This window comes from Schistocerca gregaria, chromosome X (assembly GCF_023897955.1).
Source record: "Schistocerca gregaria isolate iqSchGreg1 chromosome X, iqSchGreg1.2, whole genome shotgun sequence".
Lineage (NCBI taxonomy): Eukaryota > Metazoa > Arthropoda > Insecta > Orthoptera > Acrididae > Schistocerca > Schistocerca gregaria.
This window is the reverse complement of record NC_064931.1, coordinates 41293836-41306541: the sequence shown is the minus strand read 5'-3', so window position 1 is coordinate 41306541 and position 12706 is coordinate 41293836. Positions and strand designations below refer to the sequence as shown.

At 39.2% G+C, this 12706-nt stretch overlaps 1 protein-coding gene across 4 annotated transcripts in view; it reads right to left on the bottom strand.

Moving 5' to 3' along the window:
- Positions 1 to 12706, bottom strand: part of LOC126297609 (importin-13) — a 182395-nt gene that overhangs the window by 150081 nt on the left and 19608 nt on the right. For all 4 annotated transcript variants that reach the window (XR_007552550.1, XR_007552551.1, XM_049988611.1 and 1 more), the window contains exon 5: positions 4269 to 4467. Coding sequence is in view for 2 of the 4 variants with exons in the window: in XM_049988611.1 (XP_049844568.1) it covers positions 4269 to 4467 (199 nt within the window). In the remaining 2 variants the exon portion in view is untranslated. The remainder of the gene's footprint in view (positions 1 to 4268; positions 4468 to 12706) is intronic.

Sequence of the window (12706 nt, the reverse complement as noted above, 5' to 3'; positions counted from 1 at the left end):
TGAGCCCGCGCATAACTGCTAAAACAAATCAAATGTAAACAGTTGCGACTTCACGCTCATTGGAGGCAATTTGTTGTTATGAAGCACTGCATAGTCTTCCTAAAGCCCTTGACACATTTTCAATTGGCAGACGCTTGCATGAGCACTGAGTGTCACTGTTGTATATGGTGCATTTCCTTTGCAATTTAAGTTTTTTTTTTCTCTTGGTTATGTTTTATTGTTGAAGTATTATTCTGCTGTAACGGGATACAGTAATATCCTTTGTTAGAATATCGGTTCTTAACAGTCAAAATTACAAAAATTTAATTAAAAACTAAAACAATGAAAAATTCCCGGAATTCTAAAAATATCCCGTGTTTTTCCTGGTTTTCTCCCGGATGAAAAAATTCCCGAGTTTTTCCCGGATCTACCGGGTGTCCCGGTTCATATAGACCCTATTAATTCATATCCCACATACTTTGTAAACTAAAGGCTGTTTAAAAAAACCTGTGAGAGCTAAAGCAGCAGCCACATAGCAGAGTATAGGTTTAGTAACCCTTATCCACAGTCCTTAACATGCATTACGAGCCTTAAATTTACATTCTTCCCATTCCTTCCATTTTCTGTATATCCAAAATGGCTACATGTTACATGATGCTGTACATTTGCATATTAGTTTTTGTATGTGTCTCCTATGTGATATAAGTATAAACTGCAATCACTCACAGAAAGGCTGTTGAAACTGCTGCAAACAATGGCTACCCTTCTAAGCCCCAAATTTTCTTTATGATTCTCTTTTTGGTTCCATTGTCATATCTTTGAACTAACCTGTTAAGGCATAAGGTCAAGTGCTGGCATGCCAGTCGGAACAAGAGGGTAGAGAAGGCTGTGAAGAAGACATTAGCCAATTGCATGCTGACCAAACCCTCTCCAGGACAACGCAACAGCAGCAGCATCTATGCGAAGAGAACATAAGCCTTCTACAGCAGCGCCAACACTAGTAATTGGCACAGAAGTGTCAAAGCTGATTTTTTGCTCATACATTCTATGTAGCTCAAACTTAGAATTGTTATACTGAAGAGATTTCTTATTTTGTCTGTCGCCCTTTGCTTGCAACACATCTGTTTAGCACAAAGTTAAGTATTGTATTTTTTCCTTTTTCTAATGAAACTCATTAATACAATTTGTTTGAATGTTGTCTAGCGACCCGAGAAAGTGAGTTTCCTAATCTGCCCATAGCTGACGACTAGGCAAGATTCAACAGAACCAACACCTTCAGAGTTGGTATTATCATACTTCTCTATCCTCACATCTACATACTGTTTCTCATCCTGCACTACTCAAGAACCACTTGTATGGTTCCACCTTCTTCGCACTGTCATTTTTCTCTGCATTTGTAGGTTCTTCACAATTTGCTCTTTCTTGTACTCAATAAGTAACGCCATTATTTACAGCATAAAATAACTAAGTAACATGTTTCTAAGAAACAATGTACTCAATAAGTAACGCCATTATTTACAGCATAAAATAACTAAGTAACATGTTTCTAAGAAACTCAAACTGAGTCCACGCATGACTACAACTTTTCACCATCAAGTCAATGATAAGTCAATATAGTACATAAAACAAAAGTATTCCATAGATCAAGTAAAAACTTACTACAAGTTATGTGACAGATTAGGGTCATTCAAAAAGTAATCTCAGCTTTCAAGTAGCATCGGAAGTAGTGGGGGAATACAGTATTACCGAGCGCAGTGGTGCAGTGGTTAGCACACTGGACCCACATTCGGGAGGATGACTGTTCAAACCTGCGTCCAGCCATCCTGATTTAGGTTTTCTGTGATTTCCCTTAATAGTTTCACGTGGCGCAGTGGCTAACACACTGGACTCGCATTCGGGAGGACGACGGTTCAATCCCACATCCCGCCATCCTGATTTAGGCTTTTGGTGATTTCCCTAAATGCCGAGATGGTTCCTTTGAAAGGGCACGGCCGACTTCCTTCCCCGCCTTTCCTTAATCCGATGAGATCAATGACCTCGCTGTCTGGCCTGCTCCCGCAAACTGTCCAATCCAATCCTTAATTGTTTCAGGCAAATGCCGCAATGGTGCCTCTGAAAGAGCACAACCGATTTACTTCCACATCCTTCCCTAATCCGAGCTTGTGCTCAATCTCTAATGACCTTGCTGATGATGGAACATTAAACACTAATTTCCTCCTCCTCCATGCTGCACAGAGATCAAATGTGATGACGGAAGTGGTTGTCCATTTATAGACAACAATAAACTGGTACATAAAATTGATGAACAAATTGGTGATATTTCAATGGCCGGTAAACTTTTTGCGATTTTCTGAGAATGTTTTGCATGAAATCATGACAAACAAATTACAGTGCCACTATTCTGAACTTACTGGGTTAAAGAATTCCTTTCTGAGAACCACAACACTTAGCAGGTTACAGATACTCTAGACTTTGTTTTACATTATGATGCGGAAGGAGGTCAACCAAACCAAATCATAAATGGCGACAAGATATGGATTACCAATGCTAACAGTGAGACAAAGAAAAGTGATGTGTTGTTATACCATCTTGCCCAACGAACCAAAGAAAACATGCCAGAAAGCTTATGGCTAGCAGTTTTAGGGGTGTTAAAGGAATTCTGCATGTGGATTTTATGGAACACAGAAGAACAATCAGTTCTGCAGCTTGCTGTGAGACATAAAGAAAATTAAGACGAGCCATAGCCATTCAAAGTAAGTTTTGCGTACTTGCATAACAATGTTTGGCCACACACTGCTAGGAAAACAGAATAATAGTTGCATCAATTCAAATGGGATGTTTTTCAACACCTGTCTTACAACACTCACTTCTTCATTCACATGCAACTTTGGTTTAGTTCCCAACACTGTGACTCCAATTAAGCAGCTAAAGATGCTGTCTTGCAACGGTTTCACTCTCAGGCAGCAAAATTTTATGCAGTGTGAACTTGTCAACTTATAACGAGATATACCGAAAGCTTGATTCTGAATGGTAGCTATGTAAAGAAGTATTACAAAGGTGAAGTTTGAAGAGTTTTGTATAATAAACTTGCTTAAGCTATTCCAGTATTATATCCATAGCCTCAGACAGTACAGACTTGAGCAAAATTAAACTGATGTGCTATAATGTGGTGGCATATAGCATTTTGATGTAACTAAATTGAATACATTAATTTTACATATTTAAATTTTATTATAATAGTTTAACATTGTGAGGAATAAAAAGAAAAAAAGAAGAAAAAGTTGCATCAGTAGCAATCAAACCTGGATTGACAAATTGCCAGACTGTGCAATTACACCACTCAGCCACAATGCTGTTATGACAACAGCTTCTCAAAAATTCCTTACACTGTAAATCTTTAGAGAGCATTAGGCAAACTATTCCAAAAATTTGAACTGGACATCAGCCTGCTTCTATTCATATAATTTTATTTTGCCTATAGCCTCAAATCACATTAACACAAGATAACTGGTCACCACTGGCCTTAAGGAGGTTACCTTACAGATAGATATCATAACTATCTGTCTATCAGAAATGCAGTAACTAACTACAATTAAAAACATATATGGTAGAAGGCACACATCTTTTAAACACCTACCACCACAGAAAAACCAACATTCACATTCCTTAATCTATGCACTCTGTATTAACAGCTTCAAATGTTTACAATTTCCTGCATCAATTTTGGTTGTATGACTTTTACACAAGTTTTTGTTATTTCCAACAACATATTGTATGTTAGGGCAAAATAGTCAATTGAGAGCAACAAATTTTTATCAGATAAATCTTCATGTATAGTATCTGATGTTCCATACATCATTTGTTGGAATCACAATAATACCCAGTTTTGGTCACTTAGTGGAGCTCATAAATTTGTATCATTTTTATTTTACCCAAATAACAACATAGTTCAGTATGATATCATTGATCCTTATTGGAAAACAGACAATGATGATAAACAGACAACCCTGCATCATTTAGAGAAAGTGTTGGCCGCAAGCACACAAACAAGAAAGCAGAACCCCAAAAAAGAACAGCAGTTTGATAGCTAATCTATGGAGCATGCGCAGCAGCAGTACCCCAACTGCTCCCCCCCCCCCCCCCCCCTCTCTCTCTCTCTCTCTCTCTCTCTCTCTCTCTCTCACACACACACACACACACACACACACACACACACACACACACACACACACACACACACGCAGTTGATTATATAACTACAAAAAAAAAGGGAAAAAGTATATATGTACCTCTGTGAACTTTCGGTATAATCATCGCTGGTTGCATTTTGTAACACCATGTTTAATAAATCCAAAGCCAAGCCTTCACATGCGGCAATTGGCATTCCTATTCTCAGCCAAGATACTGCACATGATGCAGCATGCTCTTTTACTTCATTTGCATTTTCAAAACTAGCATCAGAAAGACAGTGTCTTACCACTTCCACCACTGGAACAAATTGGAAACACTTAAAATTGCATCAAGAGGAACACATTATGAGATTAAAATTGAAAATGATATGGGAATGTTTGTTTACTTGTGAGATTTACTAGCATTATTAGCACTAAACCTGTTGACACCAACAACAAAAAACTTGATTTAGTTTCTATACAATAAAAATAAAATTTTCGCATTTCAATAAAAAGTAAAACAAGCAGATTAACATTAAATGCAAACATTTTAGGTTAGGCCTTATCGTGACTGTAATCGATACTGAATGAAACAACAAGTTTATTGTAACCAGTCCCTGTTTGTTTATATCCACAACACATTTCAAAGATTTAAACCTTCATTGTCAGGTGAACTGACATGTGTTAGTATGACGTGTGTTGTAATATGATTTTGGGGTAACTTGTGGCACTCTCTAGTGGCGAAACAAAACACTATTTCAGAACATTGTTTTGTGAGTTTTTTCGGCTAAAAACTAAATGTATATCTAGCGGTGACCAATGGAGATATTCTATTTTACTTCTCTTATTTTCAAAACCAAAATCATGTTCTGAAATAATGTTTTCTTCTCCACAAGACAGTAACAAAAGTTATCCCAAAATCATTAAACAACACACGTCATAATAACACGTGTAAATCCACCTGGTGAAAGTTTAAACCTTCAAAATGAGTCGTGGATATAAATAAACAGTGACTGGCAACAGTAAACTTTCGCTTCATTGAATAAAACAAGCAGTTTGCACCAATACTCCATTTATTATGAAATCAGCATAAATACAAATCTTACACTGATGACTGATGTAATTGGATTCTGAAAGAACTGGAAGAAAGAATCATGAGTACGATTGCTGATGTTAAAGTTACAATATCACACTGACGATGCACTGCCTGTTTGCTTCAGCCTAAGAATCTTCACCCAATGTTCGTTTTAACGACCAATACCAATGTTGTAGTGGTGCCTGCTTTCGTGCGACATGATCAGCCCCAGTTGAACCGCTCTGTCAGGAGGATAAATATAGAGTTGGATCAGTTGCATAGGGCGACCAGTCTGTCAGACATTGGATCGGTTCCTGTAGAGGCTATTGATAGGGGGGATTTCACAAGGCATGGCCTAAACCTCAATAGGAAAGGGAAGGGTAAACTGGCAGGGTTGTTAGCAAAATCCATAATGGGGGACACTAGTACTCATGGATGTACCTCTTTTTTAGACTAATATCAGCGTCCAATGAGAAGTTCAGGCAGGCAGGTGCTAAAGAGGTCTAAAACTCACAAGATTCTCATATCAGGAAAGTAAATACTAATGTTACCATATTTAACCAAAATATTGGTGGATTAAAGAAAAAAGTAGATTCTCACAACAGTAAAGTAAAAAATAATGTTACCATTTTTCACAAAAATATTCTGGGATTGAAGATTAAAGTGAGCTCCTGGTTTATTTAGATGACATTGAATCTAATAATGTAATAGATATACTATGCCTGTCTAAGCATCACATTGTGTGTGATATGGAAAAGGTAAACACCAGTGGTTATGAACTAGCTGCATATATGAGTAGAGAGAATAAGGTGAGAGGAGTAGTTGCCATGTATGTCAAAAGATATCACTGTGTAAAAAGCTTACATACAAAAAAGTTTTGTCTAGAGCAACATATAGACGCATGTGCCTGTCAACTTAAACTGAAGGAGGGCTCTTTTATAACTGTAACAGTATATGGGTCCCCTTCAGGAAACTTTCATTTATTCCTGGAAAACTTGGATGCCTTGTTGTGCTATCTGTCAGACAGGGGAAAGAAAATTATTATTTGTGGGGACTTCAATAATGATTCACTGAAAGAGTGTAATAGGAAGAATGGCATGGAAGTCTTGCTCGGATCTTTCAATCTGACATCTGTCATCAATTTTCCTACTCGGGTAGTAAAGGACAGCAGCACATTGATAGATGACACTTTTATAGACCAAGATATGTGTAAAAACATAAATTCTTATCCTGTTGAGAATGGCCTTTTTGATCATGGTGCTCAGCTAGTTACATTATATAACATAGCTCCATACAGTAATTCAAAACTACCCTCCAAAGTTGTGCATTCAATTAATGAATCAACAATTAGAAATTTCAGGGAAAATCTTCAGCAGTTATACTGGGATGAGGTGTACAAGGAACCCGATGCTAATTTAAAATATAACTTATTTCATGATACACTTGTAAGAGAATTTGAAAACTGTTTCCCCAAGAAAGTAGTTAAATCTAATTATAAGAAACCATGCAAAAAAATTTTGCTTACTAAAGGAATAAAAATATCTTGTAACCACAAAAGGGAACTGTATCTAACAACAAGAAAGAGTAATGACCCTGAAAAAGCCAAATATTATAAAAACTACTGTGCTACATTAAGAAAGGTTATTAAAAAGTCCAGAAGCATGTGCATCATGTCTGAGAATAATACCTCTGATAACAAAATCAAAACAATTTGGATTATTATTACAAGGGAAACAGGGCAACAAAGAGTACAGGACGACAGCATTACCATCAAAGCAACAAGCCAGAAGTTGAAAACATTTTGAATAATCATTTTTTAAATGTTTTAGAGAAAATAGGATCTTAATGTTCATTAGAAGAAGCAAGGCAGTTAATGGAAGAGGTCTTACCCACACCATTTCCACTCACCTCTCCTTCTGAAATTAGGAAGATAATAAACTCTCTCAATATTAAAAGCTCACATGGAATTGATGGCATTTCCAGCAGGATAATAAAAGCTTGTTCCCAAGAGATTTTTGGACTAATATCAGTGTCCAATGAGAAGTTCAGGCAGGCAGGTGCTAAAGAGGACCAAAACTCACAAGATTCTCACATCAGGAAAGTAAATAATAATGTTACCATATTTAACCAAAATATTTGTGGATTAAAGAAAAAAGTAGATTCTCACAAAAGTCACATATGTAATAGCTCTGTGAAGCACGGTATTTTCCCAGATAGACTGAAGTATGCCACTGTTAAACAACCACTGCATAAAAATGGGGATATGTCATGTAAACAACTACCGTCCAATCTCTCTTCTGACTGCATTATCCAAAATTCTTGAAAAAGTAATGTATTGTATAGTAGCTTCACACCTTTGCAAAAATAAAGTTTTAACAAAATGTCAGTTTGGTTTCCACAAAGGTTTTTCAATGAAAAATGCTAAATATACTTTCACTAATGAAATATTAAATGCTCTGAGTAACCAGAAGTCACGTGTTGGGATTTATTGTGATCTCTCAAAGGCTTTTGATTGTGTAAATCATGGAATATTTCCAGATAAGCTCAAGTACTGTGGTATGAATGGGACAGCGTTCAAATGGTTTAAATCATACCTAACTGGAAGAGTGCAGAGAGTTGAAATAAGCAGTTCACATAATATGCAAAAAACTGGTGATTTCTCAGGCTGGGGAACAATCAAGAATGGGGTGCCGCAAGTTTTGGTCTTGCGTCCTCTGCTGTTCTTAATATATATTAATGACTTGCCATTCTATATTCACGAAGATACAAAGCTGGTGCTTTTTGCCAATGATACAAGTATAGCTAGCACATGCAACAGACAAGAATTAACTGGGGAAGTTGTAAACAATTTTTTTCAGAAAATCATTAAGTGGTTCTCTGCAAATGGGCTCTCATTAAACTTTGACAAAACAAAGTACATACAGAATGAGATTTTCACTCTGCAGCGGAGTGTGCGCTGATATGAAACTTCTTGGCAGATTAAAACTGTGTGCCCGACCGAGACTCAAACTCGGGACCTTTGCCTTTCACGGGCAAGTGCTCTACCATCTGAGCTACCGAAGCACGACTCACGCCCAGTACTCACAGCTTTACTTCTGCCAGTATCCGTCTCCTACCTTCCAAACTTTACAGAAGCTCTCCTGCGAACCTTCAGGAGTGCTAGTTCTGCAGGTTCGCAGGAGAGCTTCTGTAAAGTTTGGAAGGTAGGAGACGGATACTGGCAGAAGTAAAGCTGTGAGTACCGGGCGTGAGTCGTGCTTCGGTAGCTCAGTTAGTAAAGCACTTGCCCGCGAAAGGCAAAGGTCCCGAGTTCGAGTCTCGGTCGAGCACACAGTTTTAATCTGCCAGGAAGTTTCAAAGTACATACAGTTCCACACAGTAAATGGAATGACACCATTAATAAATATAGACTTCGATCAGAAATCGGTAGCAAAGGTAGAATATTCAAAATTTCTAGGTGTATGCATTGATGAGGGGTTGAACTGGAAAAAAAACACTGAAGATCTGCTGAAACATTTGAGTTCAGCTACTTATGCTGATAGGGTCATTGCAAAATTTGGCGATATACATCTCCGTAAATTAGCTTACCACGCCTATTTTCATTCTCTGCTTTCGTATGGCATCATATTCTGGGGTAACTCACCATTGAGTAAAAGAGTGTTCATTGCACAAAAGCGTGTAATCAGAATAATTTCTGGAGCTCATCCAAGATCATCCTGCAGACACTTATTTAAAGAGCTAGAGGTCTTCACTGTAGCCTCATACTATATATATTCACTTATGAAATTTGTTATAAACAGTATGAACGAATTCAAAAGTACATGGCTAAAACACTAGGAGAAAGGATGATCTTCACTACACAAGGTTAAATCTAACTTTGGCTCAGAAGGGGGTAAATTATGCTGCCACAAAAGTCTTTGGTCACTCCCCTAATAGCATCAAAAGTCTGACAGATAGCCATATAGCATTTAATAAGAAATTAAAAGAATTTCTTAATGGCAAACTCCTTCTACTCATTAGACAAAGTTTTGGATATAGTAAGTGGGTAATTTTCACAAACCCCACAAAAAAGGGGTCATGTAATATTTTGTGTAATGTAATATCTTATATATACACCTTTTATTAACCTGACACATTCCACATCATTGCGAAGTGTTGTATTCATGATCTATGGAACAAGTACTGACCTGATATGATCTGATCTAATCTAATCTAATCAATCTAATCTAACAGTTTCCTGAGGTTTTTCCAACACAAGTGGCCAGCATTGTCATACGTTCACCCTTCATTGCTAGTAGTGAACTGGAGTCACGCCCATGGCCGGAGGTCCTATGTACTTTTCACTCCAACATCTGAGGTCTCTTCCCTGCTCATTACCACTGTAGTTCTCCCCTTAATACTTGCAATAGTTGATCACTGCAGCACAGGAATCCACGATCCATTAACACTGAGGCTGTCTGTAGTAACCACAACCAACAGTGGGAACGCCTTGGGCAGCGGATCGGAGCCGCCAGGCGGGGAAGCCAGCGGCGGTGGAGCATGCACCACTGGGTAAACACAGGATGAGTCGGACGACAGACAACTGACAACAACCGACCATGACCGACTATGAGCGACACAACAAGGAAGAGGGAAACAACGGAGGCTTGTGGAAACCACAACACCAAACACCAAACATAAATCCACTCGGAAACGTAAATCCACTCGGAACCAGAGCCAGGCAAATGTCAACAACGAGCAACAACCAGAACACAGTACTGCCGAGATAGACACGAAATCCAGAGTGAGTACCAGACTGGCTGGACTAGGGCAGAGCGGGTCCCTATATACCGGAGGGAGCGGCTATTGGCCCCTGTCTGCACGTGGCTTAGCGGTGGCGCCCTCGCTGCACGGAATAGCCGCCGCGGAGGCGAAGGCCTCTATGGGCTGACCACGTCCATTTGTTCTGCCGCGTGTTTGACTTCCGCGGCGGAAGGTACTAGACTTTCTTCTTTCAAATGAATTTCTATGACTTTTCCTGAACAAGGGGACATGATAGCTCTTCCGCCATGGACAATTCTCCACCTGTCCCAGCTTGCAGTACCATTTATGGACAGTAATGGATTGTCCAGTCATTCTAACACAGACTTTTCCCAAATGTACACAGCATACAGTGCATCTCCGACATTGTAAGTGCTCCCTTCTGTCCTTTGACAAGTTGAGACACTCCTTGACCTTCTTGGCCAGTTTGTAAATAATCCTTACACAGTGTTTGCGCCTTATACAGACAATTCGGTTGATCACCCTGGAAACATATGGCAGAAAGGCTGTATCAGAATTTTTTCTTCTAATGTGTCAATTCACTGAGTGATACGCTTCGTGACACTTCTTGTGCAACTGGCAGAGTTTCAATTGCTCCTCAGCACACAGTCCAGGTGTTACATCTCACATCTGGGGTCCTGTGACTCAAATATTCATCTTGCATGCCGTGCAAGCACATTAATCATACCTCATCTGATGAAGATGTAAGCACAGGCTTCCACAGGCATTCTCACAATCAATAAAATTCTTCAGGGTATGTGATGAGTGAGTCAGCAAAACACCCTTGCATCAGTGGCTGATATGTCAGAGAATTTTACAGATTGGCAATGCAGCCACATATCCTGAAGAATATTTCTGACTTCTGGTGAAGAGTTCAAGTTCCATTGGTTGACAATACTGTTTGCATTCCAGTCACGATTTTTCACTATCAAATGAATTTATTGTCTCAACTAATCTGTTTTATATGCTACACTGCTTAACAAGGATTCCGACAGTAGGTTTAATTCTCTCATTACTGGTGACCAGATGCACTTGAATCTGTATACTTGCATAAATACCTGCTGGTTATAATTAAACTTTCCCTATTTAACATGTTTTAACATGGAAACTAATTCCAGTACGAGGACCAAACTTGGTAGCATTAATGTCAAGGACATGGGGAAGAGAAATCGTGCAGAATCAACCCAATTGAAACACTTTTAATGTGCTACTAAAGTACATCATACCATTACATAGTGGTACAAAAGGGGTTCAATATGGCACACATCAGTGTCCTGAAGACACAAAGCACAGGGTTGCTTTCTGCACAGCAGAACAAAGCATGTCCTTAGGTATGCTGGCTTCCTCTCTTGGTAATGGTGCACTTTAGATCAGCACATGTGAATGTACCCTTGGTAAAAGCTGTCCTTCAGGTAGCCCCACAACCAGAAATCACAGGGAGTGAGATCAGGTGAATGAACCAACCAAGCATTTGGAAACGATTGGCTGATAATTCGATCGTTTCCAAATGTGTTTCGGAGAAGCAGCTGAACTTCACGAGCGATTTGCAGTGGGCCCCATCTTACATAAAAACTGTTGAGTTCAATGCATCTCTCTCCTGCAGGACGGGTATGACATGCTGGCAAAACATATCGCAGTAATGCTGGCCAGTCACACTGCACGTCTTTGGTCCTTGAGTGCTAATTTGTTCAAAAAGAATAGGCCAATGATTAATACAGCCGTGAAGCCACACCATACGGTGACACATTCACCATACAGAGGCACTTCATGCACAATGACTGGAGGTGAAGATCCCCACACTCGGCAATTCTGTATGTTAACCTCCTCCAACAGAGAAAAATGAGCTTTGTCTGTCCATAGGATGGTTCAGAGCCAGCCCTCATCAACTTCAATCCTTGAGAGAAAGCGGAGAGCAAAGTCAACACCACGTCGTGCGTACTATGGTGCAAGCTGCTGTACGATATGGATCTTGTACAGGTACCATTTGAAAATGGTTCGAAGCACCTTCCTTACAGTGGACCACAGAATGTTCAACAGTCGTAACACAGCATGTACATTACCTGATGATCATGAATTGCGCACAGAATTGTCGGGCATAGAAGCAGTGATTTCACCAACCACCTTTGGTGCAATCGGTTGTTGGCCTCTTCCTGGAGTGACCCCCAATTTTCCAGTTGATTCAAACATCTTCATCATGGTCCGCACAGCCGGTGGAGAAAGAGGACCCTTCCATAATTCTTTCAGCCAGCTATATTTTCGAAGTGCAGTTGCAGCATTACTGTTGTTTTGATCATAGAGCTTCACCAATGATGCCCTACTCCTTTTGTCCAAGCTCATGTTGGCACATCAACAAGTGCACTGCAACTGGTCAGGTGTGTGAGACTATGAATCACGATGACTGACCACGGCACCTGGTAGTCATAGTTGGAGCTGGATGATGGTGCTGTGACGCATAGAAATCATCCACCTCATACTCTGGACATTAATGCTACAAAAGTTTGGTACTCGAATGGTAATTAGTTTCCATGTTACTATGTGTTAAATTTTGGAAAGTTTAATTATAACCACCAGGTACTATAAACAACAAAATTTACAAACTATCGGAGGAGTCATGAAAAAACTGATAACATTCCCCAAAATATTTTCTCGCACAATACAGGTGGAATGTAACTATTGTACAACA